Source organism: Psittacula echo (assembly GCF_963264785.1).
Source record: "Psittacula echo genome assembly, chromosome: 4".
NCBI classification, from domain to species: Eukaryota; Metazoa; Chordata; class Aves; order Psittaciformes; family Psittacidae; genus Psittacula; species Psittacula echo.
In genome coordinates, this window is record NC_137738.1 from 81,302,348 (window position 1) to 81,324,886 (window position 22,539).

Consider the following 22,539-nt stretch of genomic DNA (forward strand, 5'->3'; position numbering starts at 1 on the left):
TGGCTGCCTGGGCACACACTGATTCATGTTCAGCAGCCAGTCAGCATCCCCAGGTCCTCCACCAAGCAGCTTTGCAGCCACTCTCCCTAAGCCTGTAGCACTGCATGAGGTTGTGGCTCAAATGCAGGACCTGGCACTTTGCCTTGTTGAACCTCATGCTATTGGCCACAGCCCATCAATCCAGCCTGTGCAGATCCCTCTGTAGAGCCTTCCTACCCTCCAGCAGATCAACACTCCAAGCCAACTTGGTGTCATCCACAGATTTACTGAGGGTGCACTCGATCCTCTCATCCAGATTATCAATGAAGATATTAAACAACACTGGCTCTAGCACCAAGCTGTGAGGAACACCACTAATGATCATTTGCCAGCTAGATGTGATACCATTTACCACCACTCTTGGGCTCAGTTTCAACTTGGCCAGTTTCCAAACCTGCGAACTATCTATTTATACAGGCCATGAGCAGCCAGTTTGTCCAGGAGAATGCTGGGGGAGACAGTGCCAAATGCTTTACTTAAGTCCAAACAGACAATGTCCACAGCCTTTCCCACATCAACCAGGTGGGTCACCTTATCATAGATCAGGCTGGTCAAGCAGGACCTGCCCTTCATGAACCTGTGCTGACTGGTCCTGATCCCTCCTGTTTTCCCACATGTGCTTTATGATCTGCTCCATGACCTTCCCTGGTATTGAGGTCAGGCTGACAGGCCTATAGTTTCCAAGGCCTGCCTTCTTGTCCTTATTGCAGAGAGGTGTCATGTTGGCCAACTTCTAGTCCTCTGGGACCTGCCCACTAGACTTGAACTGCTGATAGATGATGGAGAGTGGCTTAGCAAGCCCCTTTGCCAGCTCCTTCAGCACTTAAACAACTGCAATGGAAAAGATTGTCTTGCAACATGGTGTAATCCTGGAAATTATCTTCTTTTTTTGAGAATGAGCCCATGGCATTTTCTGAACTTGAAAGGCTGTTTCTGGTGCTAATCAAGACAACTGACAAACTCTTCAGCATACTTGAGTCAGTGCAAGTTTGCTCAAATTCTTTGTCTTTTGCACTGTTAAGAACAGGAACAGATTGACAGATGTTTCTTTTTACCAACTGCTGAGATTGTCAGCAGACATGTAATGAGATGAAAGGTTTGTTAGTCTGAGACATAAAATGCAGGCAAACTGAGTGATTTCCTTTAACATTTTCATTGTGAATTGCATTTTCCCTGTTTATTAAATATTTCATGATATGCAAGCTGCAACAGCATGAGCTTTTTCATCTTGACATGGTTAGTTAGGATGTTTGCTGTGAGGCAGGACAGTTCCCAGATCTGGCTAGCCTTAGAGACCTCACTACTGTTTCATCAGTGTGCTGGAAAAAAAAAGAGATCTCAGCAGAATGACTTCTTTGTATGTCTGTTAATGAACAATAATAGTGAGGTAATTCATGAAGGTGACAGGTAAACTGGAAGAGACAGGAAGGAATAAAGATGTTACCAGATACACAGAACTATAGCGAGCATTTTCATTAGCTTGACAATTCTAAGTATGGTAGTTCTTTCTCACGCTTACAATCAAAAGCTTACCTGCCAGCTACCTTTGCTGGAGGAAAGAATTGCTTCTAAAGAAAGCAGGACATACACTAGATTTGTATTGGTAGAAAAAAATAGGCTGAAAAGTACTTCTGCTCTTCAGCTGAAATTTAATGTCTCTGTTTACTTAATTTTCTGAGTTCTATTGTAGTTCTTTATCCTGTTCTACACAAATATTCGTATAGGTTTCATAGTGCCTTACTTGGCTGCTGTATGTTATTCACTAAGCAGTTTAAATCTAGATATCCTGTTACCTGAGAAAGGTAATGAAGAGCATGCATAATGGCAGCCTATGGCCTCCTAGATCAAATACAATTTTTTTACATTCCCTCCCATTCGTGCTTATGCATTTTTAAGGTATTTAGTGATCTCAAGTCCTAGGTGTCGTGGTTTAAGCCCAGGCCGTAAATCAGAACCCCGCAGTCCACTTCCCCCCCCACCTTTCTTCCCTCCGCTTCTGGAGGGACGGGGAGGAGAATCAAAAGAATGCAGCTCCCAGGGGTTGAGATAAGAACAGTTTAATAACTAAGGTATAACACAAATCACTACTGCTACCACTAATAGTAATAATGATAAAGGAAATAACAAGCAAGAGAATACAACCGCTCACCGACCGGCACCTCGCCCCCACCCCATAGTGATTCAGCCCTTTCGGGCACTCTCCATTCTACCTCCTGGGCACGATGTGCTGTGGTATGGAATACCTCTTTGGCTAGTTTGGGTCAGGTGTCCTGTCCCTGCTTCCTCCCAGCTTCTCCTCCTCCCTGGCAGAGCATGAGACTCACAAAGTCCTTGGTCAGTCTAAACATTGGTGTTATCAGCTCGGTTCCCAGGCCGAAAGTCAAAAACACAGTGCTGCACCAGCTACTAAGAAGGAGAAAAACTGACTGCTACTGCTGAACCCAGGACACTAGGGAAAAAACAAGAGTATTGAAATGTCTTTTATGGGCATTTAAAGGAGAGATTTCCAAGGAAATACAGTTGGCTTATACGGTTAAGTGGTCTGTTTGTCTGCCAGGCTCTTTGTCCCCATATAATTTTTTAACATTTCTTCAAGCTTATATCCATATAAGGATAAAAATCCAAACATGTGAAGTTCTAACATCTTAAGAAGGAAGTCTGGTCATTGTGTCTAGAGGAGATATTCTAAATAGTGGCTGTGTGTAGGGATAACATGGTAGCTCAGCCCCATATCCATTATGAAGGGCAGCAAATGGATGCTTAAACTAAACCCTGAGTCAGTCAAAATATCTGCTGCCTCCTTGTCCACCTAAGAAATTGAGAGATGTGGGAGGAAGAAGAAATAAGGATATCACATATATGGACAGGTGATGAAAGATATTGTTCACAAACCTATAGGAAACTGAAATTAATTTTTAATTCTCTTTTTACCATGTATCTGTAGTAATGACAACAAGGTAAAAGCAATGCATGGGGTCAGATATTTGGAAATGAGTCCTAGAAGACCTTAGACTTCTGGAATGATTGGCTCTTGGAAAAAATATGTTGTTTCTCACAGAGCTAAACCCAGTCTTTTCAACACTGATAATATAGTGAGTTACAGTGTGCCTGAGGAGTAAACTGATTTCTCCCAGGATCTGGCATAGACTTTAAAGCTTTAATGTGCCCTGGACCACAGGCTAGAAAGTACCTTGAAAATGGGTGCTATTGCTTTGAATTCGACTTTAAATGATGAAAAGCTGTACTTGGGAGCTGAGAATATATTTGGTTTTAGGATACATTGCTGTTACAGCTGCAGCACTTTGAAGTGGAGTTGAGAACAAGAAATGCCTCTTTTTGACAGGGTGGAAAAATGATACCTGGCCACTTTATGCCAGTGTGAGGTCTTCCAGCCAGCTGGAGTTAGGAGTATAACACCCGAGTATCGTTTATGGATATCCACTTGTGCAAGGGCTCTGCAAGGGTTCAAACTCAGTCCTAGACTGTAACAAATTGACAGCTGTGTAGATTCATCATAAACAGGTTTCACTGCTGTTGGGAGCTTCTTGGGTTTCTTGCCAAGTTTTCTGACTATCAGCACTCCTACTTACTCTGGATTTAGTTTTATCTAAAAAAATGTCGTCTTTGTGAGTGAGCTTGCTTGTGATGCTTGAATTCTTGGTGTGTGAATCCATACTGTCTGGTTAGTACAGCTGCTGACATGGATCTTAACTCTCAAAGGTTTTGTGGGGTTGGTTTTTCTTACTGAATAAGAAGTAAAGGAAAAAAAAGAGACTTCACATCGTTGATTTCTGGATACATGCCAGGAGCATACACTGTACTCGTATTATTTAAAAACTGTATCCTGGGCCCCTGCCTTCTCTTTGACGAGATAACAGACTTGCCTGTTCAGCAGTGACAAAGTGGATTGCAGGCAGGTTCAGACACGTTTTTTTCACCTTTTAAAATTGATTCATAGAAATGTAGTTGGAGGACTTGAAGGATATTTACAGGAAATGAAACAAGTCTCCTTGACATCTGTAGTTCTTAATGTATTGTTGTGGCCTCTACAATGCAAACAAGTAGTCTTAAGGGAAGCTGATAAGCCTGTGAAAAGCATGCATCTTGTTTGCTGCAATATCAGGCTGTAATACCTCTCTAGGATGAGTTCTAATTCCTTGTGTCAACCTGCTGTAATGAAATTACATTACGTGGTGTTAATGTGTTTTCTTTCCTATGAATACAAGTTCTCTTACTTGAAATTTTCTTTTCTAAATTTGCCATAGAGACTCCTATTTCCAGGCTGGACTTGGGTGTCCTACTTTTTGTTGAACAGTGTGTGGATACTTGGTTTATGTTCACTCATAAGAATCATAGAATCATAGAATAGTTAGGGTTGGAAAGGACCTTAAGATCATCCAGTTCCAACCCCCCTGCCATGGGCAGGGACACCCCACACTAAACCATGCCACTCAAGGCCTCGTCCAACCTGGCCTTGAACACCGCCAAGGATGGAGCATTCACAACCTCCCTGGGCAACCCATTCCAGTGCCTCACCACCCTCTCAGTAAAGAATTTCTTCCTTAGATCCAATCTAAACTTCCCCTGTTTAAGTTTGAACCCATTACCCCTTGTCCTATCACTACAGTCCCTGATGAAGAGTCCCTCCCCAGCATCCTTGTAGGCCCCCTTCACATACTGGAAGGCTGCTATGAGGTCTCCACGCAGCCTTCTCTTCTCCAGGCTGAACAGCCCCAACTTTCTCAGCCTTTCTTCATAGGGAAGGTGCCCCACTCCCCTGATCATTCTTGTGGCCTTCCTCTGCGCTTGTTCCAACAGTTCCATGTCCTTTTTATGTTGAGGACACCAGAACTGCACACAATACTCCAAGTGAGGTCTCACGAGAGCAGAGCAGAGGGGCAGGATCACCTCCTTCGACCTGCTGGTCACACTTTCTGGGCTGCGAGCGCACGCTGCCAGCTCATGTTCATTTTCTCATTGACCATGGCCCTAATCTTGCCTCATTTGCCAAGTGCTCTTTCCTGCATAAATAAATAGTAGCCAAGAGCACTCGGTGTCAGTTAACTAAAGTGCATACGTAGTTTCTAAACCTATCTGTACTTGTTCCTACTTCTGAAATGATTACTGGGCTGTTTTCTATATCCTTATCTTATGGCTGTTCCATTAAACTGGACAGGAGTGGTACACTGGCCCAACCATTGGCACATTGGCATGCCCTCTGTCATGTCAGCAACTAGTATTTTAGCAGTCAGTGCTTAGACATGACATAAATGAGGAAAAACTAATGAGTGTGGTGTGGGCATGAGTGTGTTCTGTCAAATTTGTTGAAAATTCTGCAGAAAAAGTCACAGGAGACTGTACAATAAAATCTGTACAGATTATTAAAATATCTTATTTTCTCCACTACAGCTGCTTCAGTTTTCACTGTACATTTAGAAGTGTGTGAATTTATGTTGCTGCATAACACCAGCAGTATTTTTTTAATTTTACTGACAATTTCCTCTGAAGAGGCAGTACAGGGAGGTTGATCATCTTTTAGTGTACATCACTGGTCCTCTGGAGTAGGGATCTGTTTGTACAGAATTCCAAGTGGAGGCTCAGAGCAAATATATGCTCTCCAGTGGGTTTGTGAATGAAGGCTTACATGCCTTTCTGCTGTTAGATATCACTAGTTTAGTCCTTAATTAAAATGTCAATTTATCCAAAAGGTATTATTTGTTAATTGTTGCTCTCAGTCTGAAATAAGGTAAATTAAAATGTACTTCAGTGGAAGCAGATCAGTAATCTTCCATTGTGACAGGAACTATGAAATCCTGGTAACACTTGGTAAATATCTGAACATCATTAAACTTGACACTTGCCAGAAACAAACTTAATATGTACGTTAGTTATATAGTATTAATAAGCACCTGGATACAACTTTTCTGTAAATGAACTCTTTTGTCATGAAGCAATAAATGTTTTAAGAGAGAATGTCATTGTAGGCAAGTAAATGCAATCAGTATGATCACATATATACCAACACTGAGTCTTTGGTTTCCTTCTTTCATGCTTTTTTATCAGTTATAAATAATAAGTATATTTATATGTAACTATTCATTTTATATAAGAGTATGTGTACACAGAGCCAGTATTTTCTATATGCTGACAGAAGCACATTGAGAAGCAAAGGTCATGTTCTAAGACACTCTAAATCTCTTCCACCTCTCAGCAATTCCTCACATTTACTTGGAGTTTCATCCTCTTTTCCGCAGTGAACTTGAGTTTTCCTGTCAGTCTTTCAGGTACAGTCGACTTTGAGATCTGAAATCACATTCTGAATGGAAACTACTGTTTTGAAGGTTTGTAAACTCCTTTCAGATACTTTGATAACTGGGTGAACAGAAGTTATTGGCTCATTAGTGGCATTGCTAACAGAAAAAACAAGAGAGGTCAGTGAGAAGAGTGAACTCCAAGCAAAATTTTATACTGGTTCTTAGCTTCAGTAAGTGGCATCTTTTCAGAATTTTCAATACTTTCTACTTCCAGATGTTAGTTTTCTGTAGCTGTTCTACTTCACAGTACAGAAAAAACACAAAAAGGCTAAGTAATATTGCCAGCTGTTAATCTCTCTCTCTTGCTCTGAGGGCAGAGTAACAGACTGTACTGTAACTAGTAAGTTCTGTGTCTGAAGAGAGAAAAAGAATATATTTCCTCCTTTCTAGAAGCTGTGAAGAGATGGAAAAGCTTGCTTTCTGCAAGTTGCTCCAGCTCGGCAGAGCCATCCCTTCAAGAGTATCATCAGCTTTCAGATAGTCAGGGATATTCATAGGTAATGAATATCTCCCCAGGGGGACTTACCTACAACTTCATTGATTGATTCATCTTTCACCCTTACTTACCTGTTCCGCACTATGCAGTATGTAGCACAGCATTGATGTTTTCTCTTCAGATTGGTCCAGAAGAGCACTTCAGCATGTCTTAAAGTGCCTTGTTGAATGGAGTTTAACACAGTGGAAGCTTTGTTGACAAAGAACCGCTTTCTTTTTCTTACACAACATAGCAACACAGTTTTCTAGGATGTTTAATTCAAGGACACCTAGAGTTATGTTAAAAAAAAAAAAAAAAATACACTCTTGATATTTTTGGTGCTTTTTGCCTTTTTTTTTTTTTTTCTGGTCTGAATAAATCTTAATGCTCTCTACTTCCTCTTCTTATGAGTAGTTTCTTTCTCAGATGAAAGAAACTCAGGATTAAATAAAAATATATCCGCAACTTTCAAGTTTACCTTTCATCTAACTGATGGCATATTCATAATACTATCTAAGCTGCTCTGAAGGTAAGACGTAAGAAGGGAGAACTGTACTGAGTTCAGCTACTTAGTGAACTGCACATTGTAGTTCTAGCAATACAGCAGCTGCCAGCAATAAACTTTCATTTTCTCCTTTGTTTTCATGTTAATTCTCTTTGGGTTTTAGTCAATCAGTTCTTTATATCTTTTATTTCTTTTATACCTATATTGTTACATTTTGTTAAAAAGGTTTCCGGAGGACATGGAGCTTATGCAGTCATGCTGTTTCTATGTCCTTTTCTAACTGTATCTGCAATAACATTTTAAGTATTTTGGAGAAGTTCAAGAAAATTTGACAAACAATATAGGTCTGAAAGGTATTGCATTTATAGGATCATAGGATAATTCAGATGTGAAGTGACCTCAGGAGATCTCTAGTCCAATGTCCTTCTCAAAGCAGGGCTGGCTATGAGGTCAGACTGGGTCATTCAGAGATTTATACAAGTGGGTCTTGAAAGCCTCCAGAGAAAGAGATGACACATCATCTGCAGCACTGCTGGGCTGTCCTCAGGGTGAGGAAGTTTTTCCTTATACCCAGTCCAAACCTTTCTTGTTTTACCTTTACCATGTTGTCTCTCATCCTCATTACACACTGCTATGAAGAGCCTGTCTTCCCACAAGGATGGAGGAGCTGCTGTTAGGTTCCCCAAAGCTGTCCCTTATCCACAATAAACAAGTCCAGTTCCCTCAGCCTCTTCTCACAGAGCATGTGTAGACAAATTCAGTTCGTACCTGTCTACAACAGGTGGCATAGATAGTAGATTTGACCCACAGTTTTCGTACAGGTATTAAACTCATCACTAGTGGAGGTATTGCTTTGTATGTGTCAGTTGCAATAGGAATTACTCCATTATCCTCCCTGAATCATCCCAATGAGCTGTGTGAGCTAGTGTGTATGTGTATGTGTAGTGGAGGAATGTTGTTAGCAGATGCACGTGTTTCTGGGTGAGTACGGTGAGCCACTGGCTAATTTTTCAGAGCCTGTGGCTGATTGTGCTGTCCTAATAACCCCTCCCAATTTCCATTAGACGCTGAGTGGTTTTACTTCTAAATTACCTATCCTTAGGGGTTTGGATGTCCTTTTTGTGACTGGAAACCTCTGAGGATGTTTCATACAAATTTAATTTGTACAAGTGTTTTTATTGGGCCATCTACTTCCCCCCCCCAAAAAAAAAAAAATCCAACAGCCCTGGTTTCATTTAAAACTGAAACACCTTAGACAGAAATTAACTTTCATGTATATTTTGAGTATTTGCTGATTTAAAAAATACATGGGGGTTTTGTGATTTTAGCATCATTGTAGGCATTCAGGATTGCAACTGTGTAGCTTTTTAATAACCTTTAATTATAAAAGACAAGATGTTTGCTAATAAGCCATTGGTGTTGCTGCTACCACGGCAGAAATGTTTCAGCAGGGGAGATTGGACCACATGACCTCTAGAGTCCCTTCCCACCTCAACCATTCTGTGATTTGATGACTCAAATCACATCCAGGTTGCCTAATGTGGGAAGATTTGAATGTTTCTGTATGCTCATGGACATTCAAGTTTGTCTCACGGGAGTCTTTCATCCATGAGGCTCCCATTGCTTTTTCATTTTATGTTTTTTTTCATTTTATTTCTCCCTCCCCTCAGGGGATTTATAAGTGACTGCACCAAAAACAAACAAGCAAAACAGAAGCATGAGGGCTGCAATGAGTTAAACATTGGAGTGAAAACAGTTAGAAGTCCTACAGGATGTCTCACACTTGGTAGACCTGTAGACTCCTCTTCACATACTAGTAATGTCTGAAAAACATAGTTGAAATAGTCGTCCATTAACTTGAGCAAAGACATCATTTCTGTCCCAAAACTTCCGCATATTCTCAAACAAAATGAAAATGCAAGACTGGCTCTAAGATGAACCTGCCTCTGGCCAAGGTCAGGCCCGTCAATGACTGTTGTAGCACCTCTGGGATAGTGTGTTTAAGAAGGGGAAAAAAGTTACTACACAGGAGCAATTGCAGCCAGAGAGAGGAGTGAGAGTATGTGTCAGAAACAGCCCTGCAGACACCAAGGGCAGCACAGAAGGAGGGCAGGAGGTGCTCCGGGTGCCAGAGCAGAGATTCCCCTGCAGCCCGTGGTGAGGCAGGCTGTCCCTGGCAGCCCATGGATGTCCATGATGAAGCAGATCTCCACCTGCAGCCTGTGGAGGACCCCACACCAGAGCAATCTGTGAAGAACTGCAGCCCATGGGAAGGACACACGTTTTAGCAGCTTGTGGAGGACTGTCTCACATGGGGGGGACCCTCCACTGGAGCAAGGGAAGAGTGTGAGGAAGGACCAGCAAAGACAATGTGTGATGACTGACCACAACCCACCAACCCCTGTGCCACTTGGGGGGAGGAGGTGGAGAATTTGGGAATAAAGTTGAGCCCAGGAAGAAGGGGTTGAGGGCTTTGCCCATACCAGTAACTGGTGAGTGATCTCTCCCTGTCATTATCTCAACCCATGAGCCTTTTGTTGTATTTCCTCTCCCCTGTCCAGCTGAGAAGGGGAGTGATAGAGCAGCTTTTGTGGGCCGCTTGTGTCCAGCCAGAGTCAATCCACCACTGTAAGATGCAGGGTAGGCTTATGTAATTCCTGTATGTGGAAGGCAAAGCATAAAGGGATGTGTAGCTTTCATTTTTTGGTAGGTTGGACAGGCTGATGAGAAGAACATTATTTTTTGATGAGTTTTGACATGACTCTGAGTGTAGCAAAAAGATGTTTTTACTGTGGAAAGCCTAATTTTAATGGAAAAGCTAGATTCATGACAGAAGTTTTGTAATCGGTGTCAAGTACTTTGAAGTGAACTGTAATTAACATCATTTTATTGGCACTGTAAGAGTAAAGCAGATAGTTCTGAAAAAATAAAGAGCTACTCACTCTGCTATTCTATTTTATGCTAAGTCAGTGAAGGAAGAAAAAGCTGTTCCCTTTACAAAAGTCATAAACAGCCTGACAGTATTTACAGGATTTTACAGCTACAAGTCTGGTGAGTGCTGAAGATCAGTTTTGAACATCATGAAACCCTTTTTTACTGTGAGGGTGACTGAGCACTTGGTAGAGGTTGTCCAGGGTGCTTATGGAGTTTCTCTCCTCGGAAATGCTAGAAAGCTGTGGTCTAGGCCACTGTCTCTACAGGTAGCTCTGCAGAGGAGGTTGGACCACATGATGTCTGGTTAGGTTAACAGTATGACTCAATGATCTTAAAGGTCTGTTCCAAATTAAATGATTCTGTGATTCGAGTTTAATATATGTGTAGAAATAAATACACCTTCCCTACTTGCCTTCGAAAATTATCTCACTAGTGTTCCCCATGCACCTGAGAAATGCCTTCATTTCATTCCAGTACTTACTGCACTTGCAGCACTTTTCCTCTCTTTTGTTCACCTTTGTCTCTCCCCTCGGCACCCCCATAGCATAAACGTTTATATAATTGCATTGGAGCTCTTTTAAAAGGACTTCCTCTCTATTAAACCTGCCCAAAGTAAGTATTTTACTGCAGAATATTGCTTTGTAAGCTCATGCATAATTGATGCTTGCTGCTTTTCACGTTCCTCTCTCCCACTGAATGCAACATACCACATGTTTTTCCAAGGTATATTCAGGTATTTTACAAAAATTAAACGTCTCCTCCTGACGCTTTTAGTGATTAATAAAATAACTTTTTAACTCTAAATTAGGGAGGGTGTATCTCGAGTTCTTTTAGGTGTGTTCTCTGAGAAGTTTTGAAAGAGCTTGTGGCATTCTAGAGGTGTCTGCTGGTGAAAGCTTTAAATAATTTGATTTAGAATAGGCAGCATAAACATCTATGAACAAATTGTGATATGGGCTGTTCTCTTATATACATTTTTCCTTATGCTTGTTGTAAGTCAAAGAAACCTGTATACATGATACATATTGCTGCTGCTGTGTTGTTCTTCTCCATGTTTGCTTTCTGGGCCTTAAAACCATATGTTTCTCAGACCCACAGCTGTCCCTTTTCAGCTATAATTCAGTTATAACTAACTCATTATAAACATTGCTATTTTCTTTGCTGTCAGTAATGATACTGCTGCAAATGCAGCTTTTTCAGTAGTACCTGTACTATCAGGAAGTTCTTATGTACTGTATTAGATGTTCTTTGCAGGGTAATAAATTCAATTGTTTGTTACGCTCCGTTGCTTATAGAGCTTTAGGGAATAAACAACTCAAAATTATTCAAGTTGAATATATTTTGGGGCTGTTTTTGTAAATTCCATTGAATGTTCTGCATGCCATCAATACTATATATAGAATGACTACTTACTGCATTTCTTTTTAATGAAGAATTGTTTTATGCAAGAATTAACATTATTTCTTATCTTATTTTGTACAACCTTTAAATAATTCAGAAGCATTTGAATGGAAACTCAGTAACGGCAAGATGATTCTTCAGTTTTTTACTGCACTTACTTACTGTTAGCCATTGCAGTAGAATCCAGCTTAATTCTGGTAGGTCACAGTTACAAAAACAGTATGAAGCTGTGATGATGTAATAGTTTTTAAAACACTTTAAAAGTCTTTTAGACTTTAAAAGATGGATGGAATCGTAAGTCTCATCTTGTCCTTCTCCCACTGAGATCATTTACCTTCAGTTTCAGGTGGAGAAGAATTAGTTGAGGAGTATGAGCTGTGGACTATCACCAGTGCTGACAGGCAGAGTTGACATTCCAGGTTTACCAAAGACAACAGTGCATGTCACATGAGTGCAAACAGCACAGGTGTGCAAAGCACAGTCTGTATTATAATGTATAAGGTTGAAGTTTCTGACAATGACAAATACCTTGTCACTGATTTCTCTCTTTTAATATTTTTCAGAAATTGAAAAATTTCAGAGTTCTGAAGGCAAGAAGGAAGATGAAGAAAAGAAATATCTTGATGTTATCAGCAACAAAAACATAAAGCTGTCAGAAAGAGTTCTGATCCCTGTCAAACAATATCCTAAGGTACTGTAAATATAGTCTTAACACAAGTTTAATCTTTCTTAATAGAACGATAAAAGTCATACGCTTAACCATTTTATCGACTCTTAGCATGCAGTCTTCATGATATTAAAAATAAACAAACTAGAAATGAAGCTCCTCTGTGAATTTACCTGTTATTATCTATTACATGTTCTGATTTTTGTTTCAGGGCCTTTCAGAAAAGCTATTGAAGTGAATGACAATTTTTTTTTTATTTCAAGTAGGTTTTGTAGCTGGTCTTTAGGTTAGGCAAGCTGTTGAAATGTTTTCTCATAGTTGCTTTTTTCACATCTACCATCATTTTAGGACATGAAAGTCCAGTTACTAAAAATGTGTTCTACTAGAATAAAGAGAAAATGCTTCAAAACCTCGGAAAATTCAACATCTTCTTTGTACAGGAGTTGAGGGATTTTCTCTGGTGAATTAAGTTTTAAAATAAAGTAGCAAGATTACTACAAGCTATGACTTTTGACAGTGTATGTCCCTGTGTATAAAATTTAAATGTCTTTCCACCTCGTAATTTCTTCATACTTTGTTCTTATCACTGCTACATACTATGATTAAAGAAAGCATTTTTTGTTATTGCAGAAGAGCCCCAAATTGAGTGGCTTTTCTGAAGTTGTTTTTTACATGAAAGGCAAAAATGTTGGTTTTGGTTTGTGTTGGTTGGTTTTTTTTTTGTTTTGTTTTTGGGTTTTTTTTTTTATGTACAGTGTTGTAGTTTACCTAAACAGTTATTTGATTAGTATTCAAACTGAAATAGTAAACATCTCAATTTATTTCCAGAGTATTTTCTTCTTACTGATTTATTATCACAATATTTGGTTCACCATTAGCGTTGATTATGGTCTCAGCTTTTTGCTTTATATTTTCGTAAGAGCAATAACTTGCAATGAATGCATACCCTATCAACAAAATGAAAGATGTAGAAAACTGAGATTCAGTGATTCCATCTGACATTTACCTCCTGACTGGTGAATATAAAACTGAGATAATGTAACCATCCAATTGGTGAAGACCTTAGAAATGCACACAGTGCTACGAGGAATTAACTTTCTTGCTGCATAGCCTGAGGTTCTTTGACTAGATTTATGATATTTTGTGTAAATGCTGTAGGTGACTTGAAGCTCTTAATAGGAGTGTAATAGGGCTGTAACTTTATAACATCAGTGTCATAATTATTCAGAATACTGTTTCATGAAGATAGTAAAATGAAAGACAAACTATTTAAAAGACAAATGCAATAATATATACAATATAGTGCCTGAATATGATTAAATTAACCTTAATTTATTTTAATGAGCTTATTATATTAATGAGTAGTAAAAGATATAAAGTATTTCTACAGATTTTGAGCAGTGAAGGAGGAAAAAAATCAGTGCGGTGGAAATGCAGTACTCATTCAGTAATGCAAAATACACTCTTAGAAAGTTTCTGTAGTTGATTTGCTAGCAGTATTTTCTGTGCTTGGCATGGAATTATTCCTATAACTGTGCAGGTTTCCTGTTGCCATCTAGTAACCATCCTGGAAGCACCGCAGTTGCCGTTTGTATCAAACTGCCGATTGCTGTGGTCTTGTGTCTTGTCTTTTCTTGATGAATTATATATATTAGGATAATCAAAATCAGTACACAGTGGTACTTCATATTGTTTTATATATAATAAAAAAATAGAAATTGGGTTAAACACTCCCCCTCCACCTTAGTTGTGTATATTTAGCAGAATATGGTAATAAGAGCAGTGGATCAGACCTGTAGTTATAAACAGCTAAGAGAATTGCTGTATGATTTCACCTGAGAGGCATTTACTTTTTAAAAAGCTGTATTTTAAATTATTCATTGACTGTTCACTGTAAGCTTTTTTTGGCTGGTGATGGGTGAGCAGGGTTCTGTAAATCTGAAGAAAGTGTCCAAGAATATAAAATTATGGAAAAAAATTCTGACCAGCTAAATAAAAAAAATAATTTGTTTGGCTTACAGACTCTCTGTTTAGGAATGAGACTAATTCTTTAAATATATTTGCTCTTATTTTAGCTACATGTAGAAACACAAATTGCTCCAAAGGAACCTGAGGCCTAAAGGTTTATTATGGCCCTGAGGGTAGATCCCTTCAGTGATAACTGTAGAGTCAGAAGCCATGCTTTATGTTTTGAACAAGAGTTAACTGAACACAAAAGGCTTCTAGTGTCTAAATAGTTCTTGAAGTTGCAGAGTAAGTATTATAAAATAGTCTCTACTCAAGTGCCTGTGGTCTGATTTCTGAAATTGCTGGTGCAGACAACAGGAAAATAAAATCAAAGTCTGTGATTAGCAACAGCTGTCTTATGTTACCAGCTCTGTTAAAGATAGAGGCCTCTCCTCTTCTGTAAAATAGAGATCTAAAAAGAGGTAAGGGTGTTAGTTGAGAGTTCAGTAATGATGTTTTCTGGGATTAATTTTTTTAAATCTCAGCAGCCTAAGTAAAACAGCATCTCATTTACAGACACTCCTCTAGTTGCAGCAGATCTTTTTAATGTCCTCAGAACTCCTGAAACAGTGATGCAGTGTCTTGTACTTCTTGATGCTTTCTCCTTTCCCATAGTGCGATTTTATTTTTTTTTCACTTTCATTTATATGTGAATTCCACTCAAGGTAAACCAACAGAAATACTCAGACTGTTTGTTACAGACTGTTCTATTTTTTAGCTTTTGTACCTGTTCAGTTTGAAATTTGCATAAAAATACCCAGGGCTTGTTCATAAAGATTTTGCCATTTATCAGTTACATGTTGTATATTTCAAGTACATCAAATGTGGGAAAAGAGTGGGTTATGAAAGAAGAAAAATGAAGTCTGAAATTATCTTGTTGAAAAACAGAACCCATAATTTAGAGGCTTGGTGGACAACTTTGTTGTTTGCGTGTAATACATAAGTATCAGAGAGTCAGTTGCTTTATGGGCTTAGGGTCAAAATGCAAAAACAAGTGTCACTTACACCTTCAGGTATTGTCATGATTTTATCTTTTTTCCCTAGGAAACCTTGAATTTTCAGTAAGCATTTTCTCTTCATATGAATTACAAAAAAGAGTTATTTTGGTTTGACTCATTACCTCCTCAGCTCCCAAACCCACTATTTGTTCAAGATGAAGGAATCCAAGTAATTTTCAATATATAGATTTAGTGATTTATTTGCAGCTGTTCTTTCGGGAAATTAGATTCTTATTTTGTTAAATCTGAGTTTGGATATTTCTTTTCCTTGTGATATGTCAACAGGTAAATTAGTCTAAATCTAATGGAGTTGAAATAACACAAATTTAGAGCCAAAGTGCTGAATTACTTAGTTTTATGGCAGTTTACATTCAAGATAAAGAACTGCCAGTTTTGTCAAATTTCAATTACATGGAAATTGCACATTCTGGGAAAAACAATCCCCAAACAACCAAACCAACCAACCAGACAAAAAAAACAACCAAAAAAACGAACTGCAGTTAATTAAGGAAGAAATTTTTCCAAGTTATCAGTTACGGAAGTTGGAAGTGATGACACCTGGAGATAATGAACTCTCTTTTTTTCAATGAGAGACAGAAATCAGTGTAATGTCTTCTGAGCAAAAGATGATGATTAATATTTTTCTAATTATGTGATTATTGAATATAGATTTGCCTATAAATAAAAGAGTATGTGATCATATAAATATTAAATATAAATAATTATCTAAGTATATTGTAAATGAAATGAATTGCAATTTGGTGCTAGAGTGAATCATAAAGTTACAAAATTTTAAAACAAAATCTCAGCTTAAGTACAGGATTATATTTCATTTTTTTCCCTCTACTGGTTCCCTCCCTGCTAACTTCCAGGACCTCGTAGGGGTGACAAAGATGAAGAGCAGGTTGATTCATCTTTATGTCTTCCATGATGTAGAGTTGCAAACTGTGAGGCACTGTGTCTTCAGAGGATGCAGTATAATAAAGTCTTTTCCCTGCACAAAGGCTCAGCTGATAGGCAATAACAGTCTCATCCAGAAGTACAGTTTGGCTGCAGCTGAGCTCCCTAACTCCTGCTGGCTTCCTCCTGGATGTTTAAGTACCACTTTTTTGGGGGGAAAAAAGAAAAAGGATAGAATCCAGCCCCTTACCTTTTGAAAGGCTGACACTGTTTTAGAGTATGTGTTACTGGGGAAGAAACTTGATGAATACTGTAAATTAAGTTAAATTTCAGATTCTTGGTATTCTTTTTTTTCCTGTCTCATGATGGTTCCTTGAATGATGAATGACTTGACTGAATTCATCTTTCTCATTCTTAGTCATCGTAAAACTGGTTATGTTGTATATAACATGTCAGATTGGAGGTGCTGCACTTGAAATGAAATTTATTTGTTCAACTAAAATCTCATAAGGTTATTTTAATCTCTGTGATATATTAAAACAGAAATTATAGGTGATTTGAACAACAAAGTACTATATTATTTTGTATACATTACACCCTAGAGTGGATCTCTCCACTAAAATGTTCCTACAGGGCATTTGAAACAAATTTTGTATGAAATAAGTATTTGCAAGAGAAGAACTGTTTTTTTTTTTACTTTTCCTCTTTCTAATAAACAGAGCTAAGTGACTGACTACATTACAGGGATTTTTACCTACCTTACCAGTATTTTTGCTTCCCATGCAAGACAACAACAGCCTTTACACTTGAAAATGTACTAAATTTAGACTGATGCCAAACTAAGTGTAAATATTATGCCTGATCTGTTTTTCATCTGAATTTTTTGAAAAGAAGTCTGAATGGTGGACTGATAGAAGGCACAAAATATTAATTTCAATAAAGTGTACTGCACTGAAACTGATGCTGTGAATAGTAGGTTAAATAAAGAATGTTTTCTCACATATCTTGAATTACATCTACTGCTATGAGGTCTTGCATCTTTGTGACAAAATATCACTTTTTATTTTATAAATTTATGGGGGCATTCAAACTTCCTTTTTAATTAAGGCCATCTTAATTTTCATATTGAAGTGTAATTGTCACTTATAATCTCAGATCCACACAACACCAGGAATAATAGCAGCAAAAACTCCTTTATGTTCTGTGTTTAATCTGGAATTTAATAGTATTTAATCTCTGGTTTCTGGAGCCACTGACATACAGAAAATGATTACAGAAAATTTACATAAAGTGTTTTTTTACTTAAGGTTCAGAAAAATCTCTTGAAAAATACTTCAATAAAATTGATCAAGTGAAAGTGATAAAAGTGATAAAAGACCTAATTAAGCAGCTCGGATATTAGAAAAAGTATCTTTAAATTGTATACTATTTTATTGCTGCTTCATACCAAATTTCCTATTAATCTATGTTTTCCATCCTGATAATTAATTTTATTTCAAATACACTAGCAGAAATATTTAAAAATTCAAGTTTAGTTTTTCAGTATTGTCGACTTCCTTGCTACAAATAAATAGATGTTTGTAGATGTGTTTGCTTTAAATCACTTTTGTATGACCTACCCAACTAATTCTGAATATTGATAATCAGGTGTGTGTACACTTAAGCAGAGAAAAGGTGTAAAAGCAGTCATCTTCATTTTTCTTTTTCTCAGTGTCTTCCAGTATTCCAACTGAACAGAAAAAAACAAAGCCTCTCAAACCTGAAAACCTCATTTTGCTTATTTGAAATTTTCTTACAAGGTGCATGATTCTGCTATTCAGTACAGTTTTTCAGTATTTCCAACTGTACCCGGAACCCAAAATACATATGTATCTTCTGTCCTGCATTTAATGACAATAAGTATTTGGAAAATTCAAACAAATACTTTAGCTGTACTTTCAGTAAAATACATGAATAAAACATCACACATGCATTTTTCTTTTCTGACTTATTTAGGACCTGACTTTTCATCCATCGTGTGCTTACATTTTCCGTCAAGAAATGAACCCTGCCTCCAGTGTTTTCTGGGCCTGTGCCAATCTTGCGGAACTCTTAAGTGGGTACAGAAAGTAACTTGATTTTAATTGGTCCCCATTTTTGTTAATGATGTATTTGTTTTCATAACACTGCTGTTGAAATCAGCTCCCACAACATGAGTTAACCTCTTTGTCATGCTGAGAAATTTTGCTCAGACCTCTTCAGACATTGCTTCATAAAATTGTTCTGACTGCAGAGAATAACATGTATTCCAGATAACATTGTAGAGATTTGTTTCTTTCATTTAAGCTTGACAGCTGTATAAATTCTTAGCAATGTAATTAAAGCATTGGCAACATAATAAAAAACAAGTAGCACAAAAAAATATTCCCAACATCAAAGGACTTTTTCTCCCCTTTTGTTCTATATGATTTTTTTTTGGAAAATTTTCTTTTATTTATGTGTGCAGATATATAGTTCAGCCTCCAGCGTTTACTGTTTTCTTCCTTTAACTTGTACTTAAAATCAAAAATGGGCGCTAAATTGCCACTTTGTGATTTACACGGACTTACTCTGTGCTATTCTGATGGAAGGCAGTAAGGCCTCACATATTTCAAGCTAGGCTTTCAGACTAGTCATAATTTTAACATTTCATATTGCAGACCACTCAAAGGCCAAAACTGAGTGGGAGACACCATTTATACTCAACATGCTCAATATGTAAACTGGTCTTGCTCCAAGGAGTTGACAGGCTGGAAAGCATAACATAACTAGGAAATGAGACATGTAAAAAGATCAGCAAGAGAGCAATGGTAGCTGATAGCAGCAGTGTCAAATACAGACAAATCATCAGTGGGAGCATTGGTTGTGTCTCTCGTTTTCTAAGCCACCAAAACTCTTGTATTCCTTTCTATTCTTCTTTTATTACTCCTAGTTGAGGGGAAAAAAATAGGAAAGAAAAGTTTAATTTGTAACACCACTTTAATAAAATAAGTCTGAGACCAGGCAGAGGATTAATCGAGGATTTTTGGACTAAAATTTGTCCTCAGTATCATTAGTGCAAGTTTTATGTTTTCAGACTGCTTTTGCCAGAAAGAAATTCTTTTTTTTTTCCTTTTCTTTTTCTGATATGTTGGCAGTATTGTTTCAGATTGGGTAAAAGAGAACTCTGTCTTAGGCTAGTCCTTATCACCTTTCTTTAAATACTGATTTTCTGATTGAGTGAAAGTGGCCTTTGTAATAAATAGCTTTTTTGTGTGTGTGTAAGCTGTAAAACTTGAGCTCAGTTACTCATGTAGGTACTAGATGCTGTAAGTGCATAGCTTTATTTATAAATAAAAAAGTAGATATAATGTAAGATCACAACTTATGTCCCAGCATGATGCGCGATAGTAATTTTTTGGTTTGCTAGTGTTCAGACCTGAGAGTCTGTATTCTCAAGCATTCCAGTGGATTTGTCATGTTGCCCAAGATCATTGTTATACTTAAGTAGATAGGTTATCTGCAGATTTCTAGGGTTTGTAAGTACTTTTCCAAACACCAGAAAGCATACCAAATTTTTGCTAGATAAATATGTTCACATATGAAACTTACACCACTTCTTACTGATGATGGTATTAAAGTGTTTTTTGTTTGGGTTTTTTTGTTTGTTTGGTTTTTTCTTTGTTTGTTTTTTGTTTGTTTATTTTGGTTTGGTTTGGTTTTTTTGATGGGAACCTCACTTCTTTTCCAGAAATCCCTGATACCATGTCTGGGTGTGAAGATACTGAAGGTGATTACTGTATACCTCAACTCTTGTATCCAGACTTTGTAAAATACACATTTTAAAATTCAGGCGTATAAATCACATTTTGCATGCATTTTATCTTACTGCAGTGTCTTATTTTAGTTGCAAGTTGCTTGTGCTTTGCATCATGTAACAGACAAGGGAGTTTCAAAAACTTCAAATTTAAATTTAAGCCATTTTTAGGAAAATGTCACTAACAAAGTCATTAACAACTATGTTGTGCAATCCCATAAGAGTAGCTAACTCACGTAGAACAGAGTTATAAACCCCTCAAATGAGGGGTACATAATGTAAGTGCTGACACTAACAGAATTCTAGAGGCAGGAGTGGTGTCACGGTTATTAGTTTAACACTAGTACAGATCACATTTTAGTATCCTTCCAGCCTCTGTGAGAAGAGGTAGTTTATTTCTTTCAGGCATAATTACATTTGTCACATGTTTGGAGATTGCAAAAATCGTACTTGCATAAAAAGGTAAAATGACTTTCAGAGCATTTAACATCATGTTGTTTGTAATTTCATTAGAGGGAAGAGATGATGGGGGGAAGTAGAAAACACAGCTTTCTACTTTTTAGATAATTTCTCTTCTGTTCCCTTTTGTAAAAGATTTTTTTTCAAAAGATTCTACAGGATAATGGGAACAGAAAATGTATTACCCTGTAGGTATACCTGAGGGATGAAATGTAGGGAAGAGGGAATCTCTACATAATCCTCTCATGATAGTTCCCTCAATGGAGAGAGAAAATTAGTTGAGTTTTTTTCGTGGGAAATGGTTGCCAAAACACTCCACATCTCTTCAAGGATGTGTTTTGGTAGGCTTTAGCCTCCAGCTTGCAAACCAATTACATAGATTCCAGTTGCACCTGTAGAGCTAGGTGCACATCAGCATTCCACAGTGCTGAATTTAGGAGCTTAGTAAGCAAGTTAACACCATCTGCTCAAAAGTGGGAGGACCAACTTTTTCTTCATATTCAAGATGAAGGATACGTAGGCTGGGAAAGGAATGATGATAGGGCAATCAATGTGTCCATCTGCTGCCAGTATAAAGTTATTACCTGTGTGCCCATGTCCAGTTTTAATTTTCCAAATACAAGAAGGACATCAACAAATTGGAGTTCAGTGCAAGGCTGCCAAGATCATCAGGGGCTCGAGCACTTGACTTGTGTAGAGAGGCTGAGGTAGCTGGCTGAACAAGTCAGGAGAAGAGTTGGCTGCAGGGGACAAAAGAGGAGCCTCCCTAGTTTCTGTGGGGAGGGTGTTGAGGAGACTCTTCACAGTCGTGTGTAGTGGGAGGATGAGAGACAGCAGGCATATCTTGAAACAAGAAATGTGCAGATTGGGTAAAAGAAACTTCATTAGCATGAGGCCAGTGAAGCTGCAGAGCAGGTTGCCTAGAGAGATTGTACAGATAGAAGACCTTCAAATAGTATTTGTCTGCAGCCTCTTAAAACATACCAACTGTCTTTAAATCAGCTTGTTGGGTTTTCTTGATAGGTTTTCCCTTTTTAAAGGGAAACTTTAAAAACTCCTTTAATTCAGAGTTAGCTAGGGGTTTGCCGACTGCAGTGGGATTTTTCAGTAGGCTAAGTGGCTCAGGTCAGCTTTAGTGCTTTTGTATCTTCATTGTTAGTAGTAATTAGTGAATTTAAAGGTAATTCGTGGATGGTCGAAAGTACCCTTAGTTGTTGCATACTTAGAAATGCTTTTAATTTAGTCCAGGATAATGTTACTAAGGTTTTAGTCTATATATAGGCCAAGCATATGATCCAGAGAAATCAAGAAAGGGGGAAAAAAAATCTTTGTTTTCTCCCACTATCAAAAAGTAGCATTCAGAATAGATAGAGGAGCTAATAACAGTTACACTGGTTTAAGAAAAGCCTTGTTATATAAGTGGTTGCAGAAGCTTGGTTACTTTCATGTCACAGCTGGCAAGAGAAGACTGCCAAACAAATCACTTTCCATAGCAGATACTCAGTGCAGTGAAGAAACAAGACTATTTTTAAATAATATATGATTTTTTAATTTGCATTTCTGATGTATTAGGAGTACTGTAATCTCAAAATGCCTATTTAGTCAGCCAAGAAAATGAATGCTAATAACATGAGGCGTCTATGCATGTGAGCTTTTTACTGCAAATGGGATCATAAGGGATGAATTAACTGGTACCACAGAGGAAGATGGTTATGTTTGGGGGAAGGAGATCCAGAAGTAATTTTTGAGATAACAGTTTGCCTTTGAATTTATCACTGAACAAAGTGATCAATCCTTAAAATACTTTGGAAACTGCAAAAGATTCTGCAAATGCCCTTTCATGCTTGTCAAGTTTGACTGAAGGTTGTGCTCGAACAACAGTGGAACGAGTCCCTTCAGTCAGAGAGAGAAAGAAAAGGAGAGAAGGGATCCTCCTACAAAGGATTCCATCTCAGCTATGTCCCCTGCATCCTCCCAAACCCACATATCTGCAGACTGTATGATGTACAATTTTAGAGGGAGGTAC

At 37.9% G+C, this 22,539-nt stretch overlaps 1 protein-coding gene across 1 annotated transcript in view; it reads left to right on the forward strand.

Moving 5' to 3' along the window:
- The window catches only part of KHDRBS2 (KH RNA binding domain containing, signal transduction associated 2), a gene marked incomplete at both ends in the record, with an annotated part of 351,174 nt that overhangs the window by 57,397 nt on the left and 271,238 nt on the right, over window positions 1-22,539 (forward strand). The window contains one exon of the mRNA XM_080615761.1: window positions 12,232-12,359. Coding sequence (XP_080471887.1) covers window positions 12,232-12,359 — 128 coding nt within the window. The remainder of the gene's footprint in view (window positions 1-12,231; window positions 12,360-22,539) is intronic.